We start from the raw sequence: 24,397 nt of genomic DNA, 5'->3' as shown, positions 1-24,397 counted from the left end.
TCTAGCTGGGGGCTAATTCTGACTCCTGGTTCCCTGTGGATTTGCAACACACTGTGATGTGGAAGCCTGCTGACAGACTTTAGCCTCTGCTGTACTTAAGAATGCCACTGGTGACAAGTGCATGACCATTTTTATAGCATGCTACTGGGATCTCTGGACTTGTTCCTATGAACAAAAGTATCATTCATCAGGGAAATCCCCCAGCATTCTTAAGAAAGAATATCAGGAATAATTCTGCAAACAAAACTGTGTCTGCTTGTTATGAGTAGAGCTCATCCCAACATCCAGGGGTCCTTGCTGGGCCCAGAGGATGGGATCTCTTCATGTGCACAGTGCTCCAAAGGCAGTGCCACACTAAATCCTTCAGCACACACCATATCAGACGTAGACAAAGTCCAGCAGCTTTCTTCTTTTGCGCCTATTGTCATCCAGCTTTTCAAGGCTTAAGACCATTGATTTCTAGACAAGGCAGGGGCCCTTGACAACTGGGACAGCTGCACTTTTCAGGCCCAAGGAGAATTGGCCATTTTCCAGCACCCTGGCTTGTTCCCGTCTCTGGAGCTTTCTCCTTGGCTGATAGGGGAGCTGCATGTCATTCCCACTCCAGGAGGTCTGAAGTACAGGAGGTGGTTTGGCACTGCCTGCTATGGGTCATGACTGTGGTGTCAGGCATCTTCAAGGGGTACAATACGAATGCAGAGAAGGCCTCTTGGTTTACTTGTTGCTGCTCATGCATATGAAACACAGACACATGGAGCAACTAAAGCTGGTGGATAAAATCAGATCTTGTCCAAAACAGGTGGGATCTGAGATTAGACAGGTCCAGGGCACTTTACTCTTATATGAGGCTACTGTTCAGAAATACCTGGGGACTGCCCTCCCTTTCTGATTCAAAATGGAAGTCCAAAGAGTAGCCAAGGTCTCAGATTTTCTCCAGGAGGGTTAGAATTGCACAAAATAATTAAATTAAAGGCCGGGCATTGGTGGCACACGCCTTTAATCCCAGCACTCGGGAGGCAGAGCCAGGCGGATCTCTGTGAGTTCCAGGCCAGCCTGGGCTACCAAGTGAGCTCCAGGAAAGGCACAAAGCTACACAGAGAAACCCTGTCTCAAAAAGCCAAAAAAAAAAAAAAATTAAGATTGGTTGAATGGGTGCTCCATTAACGGAACCCATCCAAAGTGGAGAGGCTTGGCTTGTAATAGTGACCAAGTGCTGAGCCTCTAAAACCAGTAGGCTGTCTGAGAGCAACTGAGACAGTAGGCTAAGCAGGCAACACCACACACAGACTGGTATCCAATAGTAAACCCCATAAAGATGTCAAGGACTCCTCATTTTACAGAGTGGAATAGGAAATGCAGAGAGGTAGGACATTTTTGTGATACCCCTCCCCTGAGACACCAGGGCTGCTTGTTTTCAGTCTGCTCCTACCAGATACACTTGATTATGGGTGTTTGTGGGGCCCTTGAAGACCACGAGATGGTTCTGGTATGTCAGCCAAGCCCACAGGTAAAAGAGCTGTTTGTCTTCAGTGTGATTCATGACATCCACCCCCACCCCCCACCTACGGGAAAACATTAGAAAAAAATCAAGATCATAGTTTCTGTAATGAGGCAGATGCACAAGCCCAGCATGCAAGATTGGCCTGAATCTGGTTGGACACACTCCAAAGATCCCGAGGGTCCTTGGAACCCAGAAGGGAGTCAGAGGAGAATGTCTGGATGATCACCCAAGTGTGTGACTTGGGGGACATCAATTACAACCAAGCTTTGTGTGAACAAGACCTAGAGCACGCAGTGCAGAGAGGAGAGCCAACCCACATGGCTGACAGTGGAAATTTGGCTTTCTGCAAACATCACAGTGTGTCCATACCAACTAAGCCTAAGGTGAAGTCATCAGACCATAGAACCTATGACCACACTATAGTGTACTGGGTCCCCATATGGTGAAAGTTGTGCCTGCATGATGGTGTTTTGCCTGTGAGTTCTTTGGAATTTGGTATATTCCTTTCCTTATTCTCCAAGTGCAGCTTTCACAATAGGAGGTTCAACTGAGACACGTGGGTACGTAGAGTGCTGGAGGTACCTACAATGTCCCCTGGTCTCATGCTTCTTCTGCTGCTCGGAGCCACTAGTTCATCTTCTAGCTGTTAGGTTAGAGGAATTTTTTTTTTTCCAGTTTGCAAGCTGTCCTGCCTGCCTGCCCAGCTTGGCCACAGCTTCTTGAGTTTTTCATCTGCTGAATGCAGTTTGGTGACTTTGTGTCACAGTTCAGTCTACAGAATGTTTTAGGCCTTGTTCTTTCCCATAGTGGTTAGCCTGGGGACAGTTGGGCACCCTGCCAGTTGAGGTCAGATTGGGAAATACGGGTCCCAGGCCCATGTGATCTTTTTCTATAAGGCTGTCAGAGTCTTGGCTGCACCACAGGGCTTGTGCATGGTCTGTGGGGCTGTCTCCCAATAGGGGACCATACAGGTGGGGACCCGGCCGAAAAAGAGGGGTACATCATGATGGCCCTCATACTGGGGCACTAAATGTAGGAATTAGATCTAGCAAGGAAGAGAGCTGAAAACCCCATGAAGATGATCAAGAACCAGGAGACTTCTCAGGAAACATGAAGCCTCATGGAATGGGCGTAGGTGGGTGACAGGTGACAACTGGGAGATTATTAGGTGGGTGACAGGTGACAACTGGGAGATTATTGGTGACAGGAAGAGCAGCGCAGGGCTAGGAGCTGTGCAAGTCCTGGTCCTGAGACCTGGCAGCCTACTGGCTCTAATCTTTATTTTGGAATGCAATGCAGTAGAGACAGAGCAGCCTCTAGCCTCAGCTCCCACCCACTGAGAGCCATCTGGGATTGGCAACACAACAGACACCCCGTTACCCTGTAGTGGCTCTGTTGCTGGGTTAGCCTATCCTGATCAGCTCCAAGGTTTCCAAGGATCCAGAGCCACAGCACACACCTCTGTGACAGCAACCTAACAATCCCAGGCCTATCTAACACAGGCTGGAGAAGAATACAGGTCAAGTGTTCAGTGACTCTCCTGCAAGTTCCAGACTGGGCAAAGGCCCAGGCTTGAGCAGGGAATGTCAAAGGCACCAATAGGCAGACCCAAAAGCATGATGCTCACTTGTTTTTGAGAAATGCAATTTGCAATTGTATGTTAGCAACCGAAAAAATAAATAAATACAAGTAACAATAACTCTGTCTTGAGTGGTGATTTGGGTTTTGGTTCCTGGAAGAGCTCCCAGGTGGACCTCTTCTAACTCTAAGTGCCTGGCACCCCGTGGGCACCTTCAATACACAGCGCAAGATGGGAGGCAAGGGCAGCTCTGTAATGAACCCTTCTTCCTCCAAGCTTCTTCTACACCCAAGGTGGTAATCTGTAGGCAATGTGTGTATAAGGTTCTCAAACCTCTTGAATTTATGCTGAAAATTAACATTTTGTCTTTCATGTATTGTCAACAAACAAGTAGATTTGCAACCATTAGCCATGTTATACACAAGTTTTAACAAACCATGCAAATGAACTTCATAATCAGAAGTTAATATGTCAAACGAGATGTTGTGTACTTTCATTTCCTTAATTTTGAAGCTCAGGGGCTTGTGGGTTTATTAGTTTTCTTGGACTGCTTCTCAATATCTTTGAGCTCCAGTTTAGTCATGGGCCCTCCAGGTGTGTACAGGAAAATGCCCAAGAGCTCCAGAAGGTCTAGGTCTCAAGAAGGCTACACATGCCAGCCTGGGCTCAGGAGGAGGTAGTCAGCAGCTATCAAATCACCACAAGCGTCACTGTTCATAGGGTTTACCAAATGTGGGGTGGCTTAGGCTTTCTAAAACCACAGTCTTGCAGAAGAAAAGCAGGCCACGAGAGCTACCTGTACCCTGGCCCTAGTCCACTGATGAGATGCAACATCACATACCTATCATGACAGTTTTTGCCATGGCTGTTGTCCATAACTCTTTCTCAGTCAACAGAGTGTGGGAACACTCATTGCTGGAGCCTTCTAGCAAGCCCGAGGCATATGTACATTTGTTCCCAAGTGCCCACAAGCCATGCCACATACCCAAGCTCTCACATGAGCAGTGGGTAGTGGGTTATGAGGGTGCCTTGCTCTTATCTGTGACATTGCAGGGGCTCCTTGCTTTCTCTGCCTCCACTAGACACACTTTTCCTTCTCTTAGATGGCTTGTAGTGTAAGTGGTACTTCACACTAATGGTCAGGGATGGAACCAATGTTCATCTTGAGTTCCCATATGTGCATTGTAATGCTGTTCAGCTTCTGTTTGAATTGTGTGGGCTCTTGGCTACAGGCTCTCAGGTTAGGCAGGAATAGATAAAATCCTTGGAGGACCATTTGATATCATGGACACACTATTGTCATGGGATCTGACTTTCCTGTGTAATACAAGGAGAGCATCCGGAAAGTATGCTCCACCTTAGGCTTTATCCAGGAGCATCTAAACTGGGAATAAGACTGTTTTCATTCTTCTAGTTTTCCTCTGGAAAAGGAGGCTGAGAATGTGACTGGGAACAGCAGGTTCAGTTTGACCACAGGAGCAATTCCAGAAACTCACCATACAAGATACCCAAGTAAGCAAACCTGGTGGCCAATTACAGAGTTGTGATGCCCCATTCTATACCAGGCCCTGTGATTGGCTCAGTCCAACCACCCATCCTCTGACCCAACACTCATCACCTACCACTTAACCCTACCATTGTTCCGTGTAAGCCAACACCCATCAGTATAAAACAGGGAGACAAAAACTAAAGCCACTCAGCACAGTACTTCCCTCCTAGAAGCCCTGATCTGTGTGCTTTAGATGCTAAAAGGTAGCCCTGCCTGTCCTGGGTCCAACCACCAATCACTGTCTAGTCAGACTCCCACTCAGTATTTCATACATGCTACTGTAGACCAGACACTATTCCAAGTCCTGGGGATCAGCCCTGCCACTGCTGCAGCCCCTCACTTATGAAGTAGACATTCTACAGAGAGGACAGACAGTCCATGGATAGACAGTCCAGCAGCTGAGGACAGACAGAGAGAGGACAGACAGTCCATGGATAGACAGTCCAGCAGCTGAGGACAGACAGAGAGAGGACAGACAGTCCATGGATAGACAGTCCAGCAGCTGAGGACAGACAGTCCATGGATAGACAGTCCAGCAGCTAATGACTGAGCTAAGCTGAGGAGCAAAGCTGGCAAGGAGTCAGGAGCCCAGTATCAAAACACTAGATACTAGAGCAAGACCGCAGGGAGTCCAGGTAGTGAACATGAGGAGGGATGTCTGGAGCCTCAGAGAAGGGTGTTGCCTACCTGGGCAAGTAGGGGGGCATCAGCAAGGGACTATGATCTGAGGGTGGACTGAGTCCAGGGAGAACTGGACCTGTCCTCTGGGTTGGGGACCCCAACAGGAAGTCTAAAATATGTCTGAAGGTCCTAAAGGGTGTCTAGCCAAGGGCTTCCAAGGGTGGGTGTGGTTGGAAAAGGAGCTGCCAGGGTCTATGGTTGAAGGGCAGGCTTGGGAGGGGAGAAGGGGTTTGGAAAGTCAGCTCTCACAGGGAGCTAAGATACACAAGTGAGCACCTAGATTGCAACCCTGAGTAAGAAGGGATTCTAACACCCATGGACATAAAGGACAGGCGGGGACAACGGGAGTGTGCTCTGTGGTCACAGGCCACAGGTAAGGACTGCTGTCATGGAGAGCAGACTCCCAGGCCACAATACACAGGACTTAGGTGCTGATAAGCACTGCATTGTGTTACAGAGCGTAAGGTGGTTGGCAACAGGGGCTGGAGGCACAGCACCTTGTAGCCTGAGAACTCCACTCAGGTAAAGTTGGGCTTCTTGATTGAGACAGAAAGAATTTTAGAGAAAGTCTGTGTGAAGCAAAGCTTTAGTTTATTAAAAGATTGTAACAGATTTAGGCATAGGGGTTAACAGAAAAAGGAATTCAGGGAAACGGACAGCATTTCTATAAAGGACAATATAAGTGTACGGGTATGGGGTTCTCAGGAGTCACTCTTAGAGTGTTTTTACAGTAGCCATGTATATAATTTTGGTGGTGACTTCTGAAGTTATATTTTAAGGGTTGCTAAGAATTTGTTTTCCTAAATGAGATTGTGGGTGGGCTCTAAGGTGCACTGAGTAGGGTTACAGGTGATTAGAATTGTGCAAGGGGGTTAAAACACGGCTTTTTGTTGTGTCTCTTTGAGAGTCAGGGTCTTGTGTTTCCCAAACTGGCCTCAAATTTGTTACACAGCCAAGGCTTGCTTTGGACTCCTCCTTCACTTCCCAATGCTGATATCACAGCCATGCAGAACCACACTGACCATGACAATTTCTTCTTCTTTTTTTCTATAAACAAAGTCTACAATCTTATTTGTGAGATTTCCAGAAAACTGCAGGCTTATATCTGGGAAAGGGATTAAAGTCATATATAGTTAGACATTAAACATGGTTCACTGCCATTTTACCATAAAAAAATATAAAAGGAATATTGTCTCTGTTTATATGCAAAGTTCACAGCAATTTTTAATTGTGATGGAATTCTTGACTTTCACTTCGCCAGAGGCTTGAGGATACTCTGGAATGAGAAGCCCCTTTCCTGTCCCATGTCCACTTCATTTTCTCTGTCTTTCTATACTGCTTCAAGTTTACTTAGATGACAAGGTTCCGTGATACCCACAGACTTCAGGTTCTCAATGAAGAGGGGCTTTGTTGTGTGTATATAACAGGATGCAGCGAACAGCGAAACCATCCGGCTGCTGAGGAGCCAATGTAGGAGAAGCAGGTCCCATTTATCAGGTAGAGTTGGCAGCGATCTGTCTGGGCTCGCGCTGAGCTCCGCCGGGGAGAAAAGCAGCTGTCAGGGGGCTGGGTGCCGCTCGACCTTGGGGGCGAGGCGAGCGACCTCGAGGACATCGAAATCCACAGGTCCTGGTTGCTAGCTCAGGAGTCCGCAGCACCGGGAGAGCCCTGACTTCCAGGCAGGGGCTCAACCAACTCGGTGGGTGTGAGCAGGGCTGGCGGGAGTGCCTCTAACGCTGAACTGTTTGGTTCACGTGTGCGCAGCGGGGGCGGGAAAGCCCCGCCCTGGCGCGGGAGGGGGCAGCGGGATTAAAGGCCACCCGGCCGGGCCGGGGGACCTGACTCTTGCCAGTGCCCGGATCGCGCAGAGGGCTGCGGCAGAGAACGCAGCAGGACTCACCACGGTATGCGCATTGGCTCCCAGAGCTGAGCAGCCGCGATGTGGCACTGGGCTCTGGGACCAGGCTGGAAGGCGCTGTTGGTGCTGGCACTGACTAGCCTGCGAGGGGCGAGGGCTGCTGAGGAAGAACCGAGCGCAGATGAGACCTTCCAGGTGATTACCTTCAAATGGCACCACGTCCAGGATCCATACATCATCGCGCTTTGGATTCTCGTGGCAAGCTTGGCAAAAATCGGTAAGTAGCCCGGGGTTTTATGGATCATGGTATCTCATGACTGAGTCTTAGACAGCCCCTAGAGTCTGTACCACCTGCCTTTGCCCTCGAATTTATCCCTTTCTGGGGGAAGAGGCGCATCCAGGGAGAGTTGATGCTGGTGTTGGTTGGAGAAACACACCAGCTAACTGGAGGAATCACGCTTCACAGTCGCTGGCTCATGGCCCTGTTCTGCCCCAATCCTTCTCTAGATGCTGCCCTACTGGGTACTTTGGGGCTTGGTGTTGCACTGAGAGAACTTACTTGTAAGTGACACTGGCATGAAGTCTCAGTCCAGAGTAGTAAAAATAAATAACTAAATAACTAGCTTTTGATTAAATCCAGGGAAATTCATGACCCCCTTTCTGAAGAGGAGGATGGTTCTCCTCTCTCACCTGGCTCAGTGAATCTAGGAAGTGGGATTGAAGGAGTTCCTGGCAAGGTGAGAGGAAGGTCAGACCTCTTAAAAATTTTAAGAAGATCAAATCTTCATTATCTTTCTGGAGGTGGTGAGGATGTGGTCCCTATGGAATTCACTAGACCCCTGTGTGAGGAGAGCAAGAACAGATGTAGAGATCCCTAGCCTGCCAGTTTCCATTGGGGATCTGGAATAGAAGAGGCCCTCCAGTGACCTGGGATGGAGCGTGCCTCTTTAGCAGGGCAAAGGGAGGGTGAGCTATGGAGAGAACATTTGGAGAGCTCAGACTCAGAGCGCCTAATTAATGAAGGCTTCTTCTTCTTCTTCTTCTTCTTCTTCTTCTTCTTCTTCTTCTTCTTCTTCTTCTTCTTCTTCTTCTTCTTCTTCTCCTCCTCCTCCTCCTCCTCCTCCTCCTCCTCCTCCTCCTCCTCCTCCTCCTCCTCCTCCTCCTCCTCCTCCTCCTCCTCCTCCTTCCTCTGCCTCCTCTCCCCATCTGTTTAGCCTGTGGATCTGGCACTTGCTTCTCCTTACTTATGCTGTCTGATTGGGTTTTTCAGTAAGGTCTGTGCTGTCTGTTGCTGTGACTAGACAGTACTGACTTCCTCATACAGAGTGTTCAGAAAGGTCCAGGAGATTCCAAGGAGGCCCTTACATCCAGCTCACTTGCTTCTCCATGGGCTACAGCATCCCAATGTTGAGTGGGTGTGTGCCTTCAGTGTTATCTAGGAACCACTCTGTACCTCTGGAGAACAGACTTGGAGCTTAGCGTCTCAAGTCAGCAGCAGCCAGGTTTATCTGCCATGCTTCGTATTGGGTCAGCACACTGCCTAACTAAGGGGTAGCCTGATCCCTAAGGGCTACAGCTCTGAGGGTCTCTAGGGGACTTGAACTTGCCCCCAGAAGGACTGGCCACTAGTGTTAATCAAGAGGATCACCAGTGGACAGGCAGCTCTGCAGAAGGACATCTCTATCTTAAGTAGTCTAGTGGGCCCAGGTGTTCCCTGTCATTGAATTTTACCTCACTCCTGACTTCTAGAACTTATGGAGATGACCCTTCCCAGGTCCCCAAGGCCTCCTGGTGGCTGAGTGTGGCTCTTGCTGATCCTTCCAAGCACCCCCACCAGACCCTGCTTTGTCCTCCAACATCCTTCTCTGCTTAAACCTGCAGGCGTTGGCCCTTGCTGGCCAACTCCCTGCACTGTACTGCAAGTCACCGGCATATTCAGTCAAGAACCTGGCACTGTGGTCTTTTACCAAGGAGGTTCCTCAAATATAGCTGCATTCTAGGGAGCAGACATCTCCTCACCTTTCAGACTCCACCAGTCCACAAGACCCTCTCCTCTAAGGACCAAAGCCTCTGTCCCCAAGTTCCATCTCTTTTAATCCCAACCATAGGCAGCTGCACCACATCTTCACCAGTACAAGCTCTTGGTGCACATTTACTCTAATAAGACCCAACCAGGCACCTACTGTCCACCCTGTAGGTCCACTACAGAAGCAAGAAGAGAGAGAAGCTGAGAGAAACAACCTGCAGGTTCAGCTCTACCCTGCCTGGCTTTAAGAACCAACTTCTTGGTAGCAGGGACTTCCACACCTAGCTCTTGCCTTATAACTCTTCCCTCAGCTGTGAACTCTGAATTTATTCAGATCCCTGATGACCTTGACTTGTTCTTCAGAAGCCTCCCAGATTCCCTCTCTGTATAACCAGCCTCAGATGCCCCATCACAGACCCCCCCACACACAGCTCTGTCCCCAACATAGGCCCATAGCTGATACATGTGTGAATTTGGGTAGTACAGCTAACTCCTCCACAGCTCCCAGACAAGGACATGGCTCTCACTGGTTAAATACTATGCATTTTAAAAGTATTCAGGACTGTCCACACTACTTTATCCTCAAGTTGTACAAGAACTACCTTCCAGGAGAGAATGGGAAGACCTTATACTGATGGGATTCATGTTTTCTTCTGATTGTTTGTAACTCCCAGCCCAACCTTGTGGTTAGGAGGTCATAATTCTTCCAGCTGGTGTTGACCCAGCTGGGGAGTAAGACATGGACCCTAGAACACAGGTAGTGTGATTATTGCAGTAGGGGACTGAGGAAGGCCAAGGGCAGGGATGTCAAGGCCAGGGTGCCTGTCTACAGCACAGGGGTGGTAGACTGGGAAGGTCTGATTGTCTGTGGTGGAAGGCCAGAGTCCATCCTCAGTGGGTGAGGTGCTCCCTCCTCTGTCCACACACTCCCATTTGGGAGTCCCTAACCTATGGCCACAATGTTGGGACTCAAGGCTGGGTAGGTGCTATGCTACAAGGGTCCATGTCAGGACACAGGCAGCACTCGGTGGGTCTAGGCAGCTTCAGGAGCATATAGGAGGAAGCTGCCCTGCAGGAAGAGAGAAAAGAGAGAAGTGGAGCAGTTAGGGACTAAAAGGAGAGTAGAGAAAGCAGGGGCAGGAGTCTGAAGGGATGCCAGGGGAGTTGGTGGAGAGATTGAAAGGAGACTAGAAGGAAAGGCTAGTGGGAACTTGTGGAAAGGCTGAAGAGAGACTGAAAAGAAACTGGGAAGAGGCCAAGACAGTGCTGGGGAAGACAACCAACTTACCTGCAAGCTTCAGAGGACTTTGGTCCTTGCTGAGCTGTGTAGTGGGTGGGCCTCAGTCATGACTGGCCTCTCAGACCATTGCTTTGGTTGCAAGACAGAATGTAAGACCAAAGAGGCTGTGGGGAGAGCAATCAGAGCTTCTTCTGGGCTTCAGGGAGGTTTGCCCAGACACACGGAGAGGAGAGGCTACAGCAGGGTAGTCGTCACACAGCTCTCGGGCCCTTGCTGCTGTGCTGGGAGCAGTGCCGCCTCTAAAGCCAGACAGGGAACTTGGGGTTGATGAAGAAAACTGGGGAAAGTATGGGAGGAGGTCATAGTATGGGAACAAAAATGACATCCCCTAGGTCCTCCAGAGGTGTTTGGTGAAGGGGATCCAGGCAGTAATAGTGACCAACCCAGCTGAGTCCCATTAAGTAAGGAATCGGGAGCCTCTAAGACCAGAACAGAATGGTGTGAGGGTTATGTCAGTGAGGTAGAGGCAGTGGCGGGAGACGGCCTGGCAGCAGGCCGTAGAGCAAAACTCATGTGGCTGAGGGGATTCTCTAGAATCTTCTGGGAGTCACTGACAGTATAAAGTCTTATTTTGGGAACTGTCCCTGGATGGTTGCTTGAGCTGTAATACCATGCAGCATTTGAAGCTGAAGGATCCTAAGGAAAGAGAAAAGGTTAGGACGTGCTGCATTGCAGGGGTGTGCCCTGACTAGTCCTGCCTATGTGTATAGGTGACTATGCCACACTGCTTCTCCTGCTGCTACCTAGAGAGAACCATTAGGCCTTCTAGGACTCTTGTCCTGGAAAACCTTACTGTGGGGCACAAGCACCCTTCTAGCCCTCAACAAACTGCTCACTCTAACAAGCCAGGCTGCTACAATGACCTCTGGGCCCAGATAACCTAACCATTCAGGTGGCTTCATGTCACATCATGGCTGTGGGATTCTTCTCTATCCCTATAGTCTGTCATCTATTGGGACTTCCCTTTAGGTTTCTTTGGGAACAAGGGTCTTAGCTTGGGGTACTTTATAGTTAGGGTTCCCATGGATATGCATGTCCTGAGTCTTCCATGGGGTCCTCAAAGTGTTTGGGATGAATCTGCTAAGGTTAGGATCAGCTCAGCTGTCCTTTCTCCACCCAGCCCCAGGATTTGGAGCTTGCATTAGAGGAAGGCTTTTTATCTTCTGATTTGTAAGATATAGAGGTCCCTGGGATCATTGTGACTTGGCTGGTAGGGTTCAGAGCACCATGTTTTAGGGTGCCACATCTCAGTGCTGAGGCTGAACAACACCCCTCATCTCCTCTCAAAGTTCAGGCAGGTGTGGCTTCTCTGATCAATGTGGGCAGCTGGGAGTTCCTATCCATTCTCCTGGGTACCTCCTACCATGAGGAGCTAAGAAGGCCCAGCTGCCTGCCTGAGCTGCACCTTACCCGGCTGTCCCTCATGCCCCCTAACATCTTTCCCTCTCCTCTCATCTCCCTTCTCCTTTTGCTCTTCTCTAGGCTTTACTCTTCTCAGACCTCTAGCCAGGGATATGGATGGGCAAGTACTGGTGAGTTGAGAACATGACACAGCTCTTCCTAGCCTGGAAGTGGAATGCCATCATTGAGGGACAGGAGGGAATAAGGGGAAGGCTGCCAGTGAGTGTCTCATGGCTCTGAGCTAGGTGCCAGCTGAATTTCAGTTAAGTCTTTCTTCAGCTCCAGCTGGAGTCCAGCCTACCTCCCTCATTCCTAGCCTTATCCTTCCATGCCCGGCTTCCTACTACCCCACCTCTTCCCAGCTTAGAAATCTCTAGGCTACTTCAGCTCTTGAGGAAGGTATTCCTCAAGAAGGAATTCCCTAACTCCAAGCTCTTTTGACTCTGGTGGCTAATCTGTCTGTACCTAGCAAGGCTTCTGTAGGTCTGGGAGTGAATGCATGCGAGATTGAGCATAAACAACTGGTTGGGTACATGGATATGTTTATGCATAGATGAGTAAATGACATGCTGATGAACCTGGCTTCCTACCTTAAGCTCCCAGCACCCCTTTGGTTCTGAGTCCAAGGAAGAGATTCCTAAGTCCTTAGTGAAAGTCTTCCCCAAACTACCACCCAATTTCCTGTGCATGGCATCCTTAATGACATGTTTTCAGGCATGGCAGTCAAGAGGCCATAAGCTTAGAGTAGTATGGGTGTCACATCTGAGTGTCAATCTAGCATCTGGATAGGGGAGGTCTGTCAAGCGTGTGTACATTGGCTTTTGCTTCTAGATGGTTATTCCTCTTGTCCACGTCTATCACTGAGTGTCATTTCTCTAAGAAGGATCTCCTATCTGAAGAAGAGCCCTCAGACTGCTGGCTACAGGGGACAGAGTTCAGACTGAGGGGCTAGAGAGCTGCTAGAAATTCACAGTAAGAAGAGCTTCAGAGTAAAGGGATTGGACCCGAGCTAAAGCCCTAGAGACCCAAGAAGTAGGGGCAGATGGAGTAAACTCTGAGAATACCAGGACCAGGATCATTGGGGCTGCATTGTTGATTGGAGGAGGTGTGGTCAGGGACAGATGGAGGCTCATTGTTGGGTAAAGGGTGTGGATTTTGCCTGGGGCCCCCTGAAGAACATTCAGCCCCTGGGAAGGAGGCGTTTAGGAGCACTTGCCAGGCTCACTTCCCTAGCCATATATCCTGAAGGCTTGTGTGGAGCCAGCAATGCAGTTCTGGGAGCTATCTCCAGACGAGGGCAAAACCAGCATCATTTTCACGTCAGATTTTCAGGCTCTCCCTGAAGAGGGAAGTCTCCAATGAGGTGTAGTGGCCTGGTCCTCTCTCCCCTCCTGGGCAAGTTGGGAAACCTGCAGGATTTACCACCTGCTGAGCTGATGTGCCAAAGTCCAGTTAGTTTTGTATTCTCTTCTGGGAAAGAGTTTCTTGCAAGGCAAAATGGGAACATTAAAAAGCCTGTTTTTAGGGACTTTTTGAAGAAAAGGGGGAGTGGAAAATCACTAGTTGCTGAAGGCTTTGTTCTTAGATTTGGCCCAGGCTTGTTCAGGGGACCCATAGTAGCTCTCTTGCTGTTCTGGGGCTGATTTGTGTCCTTCAACCTGAACCCATAGAAGTTAGTATCAGCTTAGGCCTTTCTCCTAGCCCTTTCTGGGCCTCCTGAGCCTCCAACTTTGGGGCAGCTGCCCAAGAGACAGCAAGGCAGGGAAATGAACACAAGTGAGGACCCTGGAGCTTGGGGAGCCCCAACTGCTGGCTGGAAGCAATGTGGCTTATCTCAGTCACACAAGAAAGACTGGGAGAACTGGGGAGGGAGGGTATAAGCTAGCCAGTGAGATGTGGATCCAGGAGTCCATAGGCCTCTTAGGGAGTGTACCTGTGTGTGCAAACAGCACAGACCCATTACTGATTATGCTGAGCATGTGAGTGCACACACAGCCACCTGTGTGTATATAAGTGTGGGTGATTTTGCATGTGCATATTCATACTGTTTGTGTTCATTTCCCTGCCTCACTGTCTCTTGGGCAGCTACACCAAAGTTGGAGGCTCAGGAGGCCCAGAAAGGGCTAGGAGAAAGGCCTAAGCTAATACTAACTTCTATGGGTTCAGGTTGAAGGACACAAATCAGCCCCAGAACAGCAAGAGAGCTACTATGGGTCCCCTGAACAAGCCTGGGCCAAATCTAAGAACAAAGCCTTCAGCAACTAGTGATTTTCCACTCTCCCTTTTCTTCAAAAAGTCCCTAAAAACAGGCTTTTTAATGTTCCCATTTTGCCACCTGGCTCCAACTTTCAGTTCTTAATTCTGTTTTTTTTTTTTTTTTTTTTTTTTTTTTTTTTTTTTTTTTTTTTAGATTTAAAGGTGAATGTGGGTATTCACAAAGAACAGACAAGCTTTGAGGCAGTCTATTCCTCCCACACAATGTGCCGTTGCTGGGTGCTAGGGTCATTCACTGTCTTGAGTGCTCACTGTGAGGACAGACTAGCCCCAGGTATTCTACCAGAGGAAGGGTCTGAGAACAAATAGGCCTTTTGCCAGCAGGGCGGCCTATAAGAACCACAAAGCTATGTTTGGGTGTTTATAACCCAAACCCACAGCATGGAATCTTGATCCCAACCATGGGAAGGTTAATTTTTTTATTTTTTTAGTGTGTGTATTTATATGGTTCTGTGTGTTCAGTAGTTGAGTGCATGTGCACATGCCACAGTGTATGTGTGGAGATGGGAGCACAACTTTTAAGAGTCATTTCCCTTCTATTGTGTGTTCTAGGGATGAAATTCAAGTCATCAGGCTTGGGTGTGCAAGTGCTTTTACCCATGGGGCCATTTCATAGACTCCAATTGTAAGGTATTTAAGAATTCACAATCTTACTCTGGAGCATTCAGCCCTTAATGGGATGCTTTTATCATACCCTTCCCTTCAAGGTTCAAGGATTTATGTAGAAGAGGATGCAGAGGTGGTGGGTGACTCCAAGGAAAGAGTGTTTTCCAGACACAACAGGGCTGATGCACATATGAACTTACTGAGACTGTGACAGAATGCACAGACCTGCACAAGTTCAATCCAGATAAAATCTCAGCATGGAGAATGGGAAGTGAGCACAAAGTCCCAACCTAACCAAGAAGCTATTTGCAATTAATAGCTGATGGGAGAGGGAAAATCAGTTGTCTTCAGTGGAGTCATCCTGGTTATATCAACTCCACTCCAGGGCAGGCCTCATGTCAGGAATAATTGGCTAATGAAATTGGACACCATATTTTTGTTGTTGTTTGGTTGCTTTTTTTAAGAGAAAGAATATGAAGTTGGGTGGTATGGAGGATCTTAGGGGAATTGGGAGAGGATAAAAATATGATCAAAATATATTGTATGAAAAATTTTTAAAAATGAATTCACACTCTCCTGGGAACAAGGTTGGGCACAAGCTGGTACCATCACCATCATCCTAGGGAAGGTAAAGGGATCATCTACTTAGGAAACCTGGTCTGGGGTCATCGTCTCACCCACTAGAGTTGCTAGGGTGGCCCTTGTGCCCAGCTCTCTTAGAATGCACACACATGAACATTGTGGAAATGCATTTGTGGCTGCTGTAGAAGTGGCATCTGGTAAAATGCTATGGATGGGAAGGTATGAGCCATGGAATGAGATGGCTTGCAATGGAGGAAACTATGTGTATTCTGGAGGGTACATTGCAGTCACAGTGACACCATGGCATCAGTGGTGTCTGGGGTGGGGTGAGAGACTCCACAGTCAGGCCGTACTGGTCTAGCTGTGGGGTCAGACAGCATGCCTGCCCTGTGTATATGGCAGCTGATCTTGGGCCTCACTGTTCACCTAATCTCTCTGTCCCTGCCATGCTCTGTATCCTCAGAGAGGCTGCTGTGTTCCCAGTGGAGCCTGGGCCCTGTTACAGAGTGGAGGCAGTGAAGGACATCTAGTTGTAGGTGGCCCATGTGATTTCCACATCCAGATATGCTGCTGTGCTAAGGCCATCTTCAACCCCAGAAAGGGTTCCCTTTTTCTGAAAGTATAAAGACAACAAAGTGAGAGGGACTAGGGGATGGTACAAATATAGAAGGTAACCCTGGATTTGTATTTATTAGAGCCATCAGCAGCTGGTTTCTTAGGCCACTGCTTCCCTCTGCCCATGCCATGTAACTCATTCTCTGTACCTATATGCCCATACACACCAGGGCACCCAATATACATATGCCTTCTTTTGGCCTCAGAAGTCTGAGGAGGACCATATTGCACGATCCCCAACTCACCTGTTACCTTGGAATCTAGCCTCACAGCCTCTGCATCCTGGTGGGCTGTACTCTATGTAGTTTTTGCTCTTCCCATTTGATTGCAGGGGAAACCTCCTGGGCACCAACACTTGTCCTCCTGTTACTTTCCAGTGAAAAGTAGGATTTTCATTTGCTCTAATCCTATCAAAGTCTGAAACTATTAGTATGGTGGAATCACAATAAATGGCTGGGATGACATAAAATTACAGCCGTTGTTTACACAAAGTAATGTGGAAGATCTTTTTCCTTTTTTTATAGAATTTTTAAAAAATTCTTTGACAATTTCACACATGTCTACAGTGTATCTTGATTGTATTCAACCCACACTTTCCCTCCCATTTTCCTCAACCCCTCTAACACCTCCCTTCCCACCTTTATTTCCTTTCCTTATTTATTTTTTTTTATAACTCACCCAGTCCAGATAGTGCTGCCTGCAATCACATGGATATAGACCCATCTGCCAGAGCCTGGCCAATCTACCAGTGCCCATACCTTTGAAGAAACATGACTCCAGCCCCAACAAGCAGCCATCAGTTGCCAGGTGGTCCTCAGTTAGTAGGCACAGCATCCATAGCCAGGAAGCAGAGAGAGATGGATGCTGGTGCTCAGCCTACTTTCTCCAGCCCTTGGAATAGTGCTGCCCACATTTGGGGTGGGTCTTTCCACCTTGGTTAAACCTCTCTAGAAAGACCCTCATAGACATACCCAGAGATGTGCCTCCTAGGAGATTCTAAATTCCATTAAGTTGACAATCAAGATCAACTATCACACCACATGTTAGAGAAAACATGTCCTATTTGTCCTTCTGTATCTTGATTATTTTATTTAATATGAGGATCTCCATCTATTTTCCTCCAAATGATTTAATTTTTTTAATGGTTGAATGAAACTTTATTTGTTCTTATACCACATTCTTGTGACTGGCAAATTTACATCCCCACTAGCAGTGTTAGGGTCTCTTTTCCACAACGTCCTCTGAAGTGTCTGTTGCTTGTTTTCTTGACTACCATTCTGAAAAGAGAAAGATGGAACCTCAGTGTAGTTTTAATTGTGTTAATGGCATAGTTAAGGATGTTGAACATTTTTTAATGTGTTAATATTTATTGGCCACTTGTACTTCTTTTAAGAAGTTCTTTTGCTGTTTATATTTTGTATATTCTAGATATTAATTTTTGTCAGGTGAATAGCCACAGATTTTCTCCCAAGTTTTTAATTAATTTAATTGGGGGTTTTGTGTTTTACTTTCATGTCTTTAATCCATTTTGAGTTAGTTTTGTTGATTTTTTTTAAAAGGCAGGCTGTAGGATCTGTGTTTAGATTCATATTTTCACATCTACATGTCCAATTATTTCAGTCCTGTTTGTTAGAAAACCATCTGTTTCTGCTGAATCTCCCTAAGTGGTATTTGCAGGTGTCTCTCTGCTCTCATCTTAGGTAGTGATCTGTCTGCTCTCCCAGCACTGGGCAGTTCCGACAGGCAAACTGCATCGGTTCTGGCCACTGTGGCGTCAGTTTTACTTGTTTTCCTTCAGCACTGCGCATTTGTTCCCAGGCTTCTGACTCTCCAGATGAACTGCACACCAGGATGTCTGACTCCACAAAGTAACCTGCTGCAATGAAGTGGTGAAGAACCAGCATTTTGACAAAATTCAGACTTCTAATCCACAAACATGGAACACCCTAAGTTATTGTTATCTGATTTATTCCATCAAAGTTTATGGCTTTTTAAACATGTATCTTCTCATTTCAGAGGAGAGTGATCTATGCTTCAGCTTGTGCTAAGGTATATAGCAGAGTGTTTTAAATTTCAAATAGTTCTTTTGCTGGTGTGTAGAAGAGTAGTGGACTTTGTGTATGAGTGTTGCATTCTGTTACCTTGCTGTAGTCACTCGTTAGTTCCAGAAATCCTTTGTTGATTTTTTTTGGACTTTCTACATAGGCAAACATATCATCTGTGACACTCTTGATATCAGCAAACAAGGCCTATAGGGACTTGGGTGTAGCCTGTGGCTTTGCTGTGTGTTAGGTAATTAAGTGTATTGTGGCCAAAATATCACATGTGAATAAGTAAATGAATGATCTTTCCTCCTGGGAAGGAATTTTAATGTGAGCCCATGAGATAAGAAGATGGTGCTTACAGAGATGGGGGAAGAGAATCTGGCCAAGAAATACGAAGATCTGGGTTAACAGGTGATGAGGTCACAGATACACAACACAGATACAGGACAGTGGGAGCCATAGGGAATCCTGGAGTACTATAGTTACTAGAGGAAGTGGCATGCTCTACAGATGAAACCTCTTGATACACCCTACCATTGGGCCTTTCTGTACTCTCCTCTACACATTTGTTTCTCTTGCCTTGTGTCTTTCTGGGTCCCATAAAGCTGCTGATCCATGGCTTCCTGCTTGGGTCTTCATTGTACTGCATGTATCCTCAGGGTAGGAGAGGGCCCAGAGTCTCTGAGTAAACACTACATCCTGCAAACTCTCATCAGCTAGCAGAGTGCTGCTAGTACAGCAGCCATATCATCTTTTGGCTATCAGCACAGAGACTCAATCAGTTCTAGAATTTGCTTGGAAAGAGGCAGCCTCTGCACTCCTTCCTTGTCCCTGCTTCCCAAGATGACTAAGTAAGGACAGAGTGTCATGTTCAACTGTCCTCCTGTCCAGGTTGATCTTGGAATGCTCTCTGGCTGCCCAACTCATACTATGATCTTGGGTCTTCTGTCTTCCATTACATTCCAGGGGTGTAGTTACTCTAACTGCAAAATTCTCCACAGTAATTGCTTCTCCATTGTCCATGTAGTCTTCTGTTTTGCCTGAAGTTATCAGGGCCTCTTTTTGTTATTGATGTAATTATATTTGTGTGTACACCTATGTGTGCAAGTGCATGTGCTCATGCCAAAGCATGTGTGTGATGGCCAGATGACAACGTACAGGAATTAGTTCTCTCCTTCTACCATGTGGGTCCCAAGTATCAAAGTCAGGTCACTTGGCTTAGTTGCAAATGCTTTTACCTGTTGATCCATCTGACCAGCACAGTTGGCATCATTTTCTATGTGCTGGTCAGGGAATTTTTGCTCAAGCCATATGCTGCTGTGTTCTGCTTGAGCTCTGGGGCTCTCATTTTCTTCTTGAGAGATTCAGAGTCTCCTTGCCCAGCCTTGCCTGGTCCCCTGGCACTGTCCCAGTTGACTTGGGCCATCTTTGCATCTTATGCTTTTGTACTGAGGTCCCTCTCTTTGATGTATTTTCTTCTGCAGCGTTTCCTGAGCCTTCTGGTCAGAGCCACAGGTCCAGGGCTAGGAAGCAACCTGGTGGTTATTGAGATGTTATAGCTTGGCCACTCTGGGGACAAAGAGGTGCAGTCTGTAAGTGCTTTTCTGTGTGGAGTTGGAGATACTGCTTGGCTTCTTTCATGGTTGATTTCTGACCTTGGAAGCCTTCCTCAGCATTGTACAGGGATTCCTCTCCATGATGTAGTATCCGTTCTGTTTATAATAGTATCTTGAGGGCAGGTCTACTTGCTTTATGGAGTCATGTATTTTCTGCCATTTAGTCTAGAAGCATGGCTCTTCAACACATGTGTTCTCTTCTATTTTTCTGATAAAATTTCTTAATTTCATCTTTCAGGTCTTCTGCTGATTTTTAAAATTACTGCTCTTGTGTTGTTTACTTTTAAGAGGTCTCTCTCACCTCCCCATTTCTCTTTCTCTTCTTTTTCTTTCTTTGATGATCCCTCTGCCTGCTTCCCCATAAGACTACAGGCATGTACCACCACACCCACCCCAAGAGGTCTTGAATCCCTGCATGTACCTCCTTTCAGTGTCACACTCTTCCTCAGCATGCTAGTGTCCGTCATTCCCCTACTCTAGCCCTTTATGTTTGAGCATCTCTTGCCATTTCCCAAGAGTCTCAGAGTCCGTCCTTGGGAAGGGCCATGTGCTGGAGGTATAAAACCTCACTGGAACCTGGAACAGGGGTATGTCAGTGTGGTATTTGTGTTGAGAGCTCCCTACTTCTTTTAGGCCCATGGAAAAACCTTGGGAATAAAGACAATAAATAAGCCCTCTGCCCTTTCATTTTCTTTTGGTTCAAAAATAAAGTAATGCATTGGCTCTTTGGGGATCCAGTTTTCATCTTCACAACATCTACAAAAGATGAGATTGTCATCTTACACCAGGAAACAAAGTCCAAAGATAAAACTACCTATTAGGTAGTGGACAGGCAAGTCCTGGGAACAGAGAGCCCTTAGGTGTGCAGGGACCGTGCCCTTCTGGCTCCACAGATAGGGGCTGTTTGTACCTTGCAGGGTCACCTTGCCCCAGGGAGGTAGGTGATGGTGGGGGCCCTCAGGAGGCCCCTATGGGCTCTGAACCATTTGTCTCAGAGGAGCAACTAGCTGAAGGGTGGGCTGCTGGCATGAAGTCTGCCACTAACCCATTAACATTTTCACATACCAATGCCCAGTGTCTCAAACCCTGCCCTTAGTTAGGGCCTGTGCTTCTGGGCCACTCTATGGCTTTTTTTTTTTTAATCTTCAGAGTTCCAACTTATCATCTGCCTGTGCCATATGAACAGCAAAGCTCAGTAGTCCTGATGAGTTCCTGCTTTGTATCCAGGAAGTGAATGGTGACAAAGTCCTGACTTTGGAGACAAGTTGTAAGCTTCCAGGTGGTAGTGACTATGACCATGTGAATGGGCACAGGCCCAATGAACAGCAGCCTTGGGACATTGCCACACAGTTTATCTGCACAAAAGAAGTTTTCAGAGAAAATGCTTGGCTGGAATTTTTTACATGAAGGTATGAAGGTCAGCAAGGTTCACACCTTCTCCCCCACAGGGATTATGCTTGTAAACTCTTTGTAGCTCTTAGAACATCCACCTGTGTCTCCTATCTTTTAAGAATCTTTGCTTTAGTGAATTTTATGTCGATTTGACCTTGGGGTTACTCTTTTGTCAGGCTCATGTTCCTCTCACAGTAGCTTTCTGTGATATGACAGACTCTGTTCTTGAAAAGGAGGTGGCCCTGGCTTGCCTGGCCTCTGGCACTTTTCATGGTTTAGTGAAGTCCTGGGTGGTGCCAGGGCACCTGTGTTGGCTTAGCTGTGAACTCTGCTCCTCCAATTCTCATGTATGTTAGCTGCAGCCATCATAGCTGGGCTCAGTTACCCAGTCTCAATGCCACTATGCACAGTTACCTGCTTGTACCAACTGAGTCTAGATGTGCCTTGCCCACTGCTTACCCCTAATCTCCAGCCTGACAGTGGGTTCCCTTCCAAACTTGAAAGCCCTGGACTCAACCTCACACTGTCACCTGTGTAAAAGAACCTAAGACTACATTCTCTATCCAAGATTCCTACCAGATACCCGATGAATCAGTTCTGCCCTTAGGGAGTTGATGGCCAGATAACTCATAGTTTGTGAGGTCCTGGTAGGCACAGATGGGACAGGTTTGGAGGTCTGTGTGAAAAGAAGACTAGGGACCTACGGGCTCTTCTCTGGGCTTAAGGGACATGGGGAAAAAGTCACTCTGCCCATGTCTCATTGCTGGCTAGGAGCTGGTTGTATCTTCCACTTGCCTTTCAGTCTCTACATTTAAAACATGCAACCTGTTCATCACTAAAGATTGAAGTTCAGGTCTTTGAGGTCCCCAAGGGATCTGATTCAGAAAGCCAGGGCTTGTCCACAGTTCCCACCTGAGAGGCTTCCTTCAGTGCCATCTCAGCCCATCATGATAAATAACAAGGATCTCCTGGAGGACTATGGGCTCAGGGAGGACCAGATATGATGGGAATGAGGGCAGATCCTACAGTTGTGGAGGCTACACAAAACCTCTAATTGCAGGGATCTCCTTGATGGGTGCCTAGCACATTGAAGCAACATAGGAAGCCACAGCCCCACTTCCCCCATAGATACCTTAGTGAGCCAAAGCCCAGTCCAGCTCCTTAGGTTCTCTCAGGTAACCATTTGCTCAAGTGTTGGAGGAGAAACCAAGATAGTGGAGGTACTTCCTGAGTGCTGCCTCTGCCCTCAGATGACACTTGTGTGCCTGTCAGTATCCCAGCCATCCCCAACTTCTCCTGAAATGCCCACTGTTTACAGGAAGTATAAAAAAATATTTCTGCAACATCATAGAGATGTGGGTGCCCCTTGTGTGGAGGGTGCCTATGTCTGAGGTCTAGCCACTACAGGATGTGCTAGCAATGACCTTTCCTACAAGTAGCATGAGGGACTTTGTCCCGCTCATCTGCAGCTTCAACACAGCACTATGTGGTTGTTGATAAACCAAAGGAAAAACAGAATTGCTGAGTGTTTGTGATCAGTTAGAACACCATTCATGGCATCTGCTTCAAAAGCATGATGTTCTAAAAGTGAAGTGCAGTGAAAAGTGAAATGAGGAGGGGTCCTGAGGACATCTGATACATCAAACAGAGTCAGGCTCCGGGCCTCTGTAAAAACTACCAACCCCCCGAAGACAGATGATCTCTGAGACAAAAGAGGTCACAGTGTTGGTAGACTTACAACAGACCTATGTTCTTTTCCTGTCCTTTGATGGAATAAAAACAAAAAGAAACAGTTATTTGTATTTACTATTTTCTCAGTTTTGGTTTTTAACTATTTGAATTTAATGGTCCTATAGAGTGTAACTTTTAAAAATTTACACTGTTTGAAGTTGGCGAAATTTCTCAACTCCATAAGCATGTCTCCTACCAAGCTGGGGCCATTTTCTACTACTATTTTTTTTTCAAAATTCTCTCATTGCTTGCTTTTCCCCTCATTCTAGAACCCTGCTACACACATGCATTAGACCTTCTGATACTGCCCTGTAGACCATAGCATCTTTCTAATTAACAAACACGTTTTCTCCTTCTACCTCAGGTTGTGTCATTTTGACTGGCCTGCCTTCAAATTGCAAACTCTAGCTCCATTTCTATGCTGTGAAGTCAGTTTACACTTTTGTTTCAGATATTGCATTCTTCAACTGCAGAATTTCCATTTGAATTTTTTTGATAGCATATTTTAGGGGTCAAGAAACCATGGTCCATGTACCAGTCACCTATTTATTTAAGTAAAATTTTATTAGAACAAATCCTCACAGCCTTGCCCTTTTGTTTGCATATAATACAGCAGTGTTCTGCAGAGCTAATCATTTGTGTATCCCATGAATCTTGTGACATTACTATTTCTCTTTCAAAGAAAAACTGCTAATCTATATCTTACTTCAATTCTCAGATTGGTTATTTTTTTAAAATAATTACATTTTCTTTGAATATTTTTACTGTTTTTAAAGCTGTTTTAAAGTCTTTATTTGATAGTTCCAATGTCTACATCACTGTGAGGTCCTCATCAGTTGTTTTATGGCTGGTCCTAATTTTCTACTTCTTCATATGTCTAATAATTTTTAATTGTGTCCAAGACACTGTGATTTATACTTGCAGAGACTGTGTGCTACTATGTCCCTCTGGAGATAACTGCTTTTTAAGGTGATGGTCTGTTGTTCAGATCTTAGATGGTCTTACAATAAAAAAAAACCCAGAGCCAGATATCAGGGTGAAAGCTGAAAGATTAGAGAAGTGGAACAGCCAGCCACTAGTTCTTACCTCTACGAAATCCTCATCCTAAAGAGAGTGAGTTACTGTTTCCTCATGCCTTCTATACCTTTCTCTGCCCTGCCATATTAGTTCCTGGGATTCAAGGCGTGTGCTTCCTAAGCAAAGGCATGAGATCTCAAGTGCTGGGATTAAAGGTGTGTGCCACCACTGCCTGACCTCTATGTCTAATCTAGTGGCTGATCCCCAGGCAAGTTTATTAGGGTACACAATATGTCACCACAATGGTCTTGCCAGACAACTGACCTTTGTGTGGACTGAAACTCCAAGTACTGTCTGTTCCTATTCTGACTGATATTTATTCTGCATTTTAGCTCTAGTTGACAGCACGGGACCCACCACACTCCTGTGTGATTCACAGGAGATTACAGGAACTGACTGGTGGTTAGGATTTCTCAGAGACTATGAGGTTCCTGTATCGGGCCCTTCCCTTACTGAGCTTTGCTGCTCTCTTTTTATTTGCTGCTTGGATCTTTGCTCCTAGCTTTCTAGTCAGTGGCCAAAAGGTTTCTGGTAGGCTCATCTGGCTGCTCAGCTGTGGCTGGG

At 46.8% G+C, this 24,397-nt stretch overlaps 1 protein-coding gene across 3 annotated transcripts in view; it reads left to right on the top strand.

The window, feature by feature from the left end:
- The first annotated feature begins 7,136 nt into the window (after positions 1–7,136).
- Positions 7,137–24,397, top strand: part of Slc9a3 (solute carrier family 9 member A3) — a 43,427-nt gene continuing 26,166 nt past the window's right edge. For all 3 annotated transcript variants that reach the window (XM_076551653.1, XM_076551652.1, XM_042261328.2), the window contains exon 1: positions 7,137–7,445. In XM_076551653.1, the coding sequence (XP_076407768.1) occupies positions 7,250–7,445 (196 nt within the window). In that variant the 5' untranslated portion in view covers positions 7,137–7,249. The remainder of the gene's footprint in view (positions 7,446–24,397) is intronic.

The sequence above is a fragment of the Peromyscus maniculatus genome, chromosome 15 (genome assembly GCF_049852395.1).
Source record: "Peromyscus maniculatus bairdii isolate BWxNUB_F1_BW_parent chromosome 15, HU_Pman_BW_mat_3.1, whole genome shotgun sequence".
NCBI classification, from domain to species: domain Eukaryota; kingdom Metazoa; phylum Chordata; class Mammalia; order Rodentia; family Cricetidae; genus Peromyscus; species Peromyscus maniculatus.
Note: the sequence above shows the minus strand (reverse complement) of the source record. Positions and strands in the feature narration are given on the sequence as shown.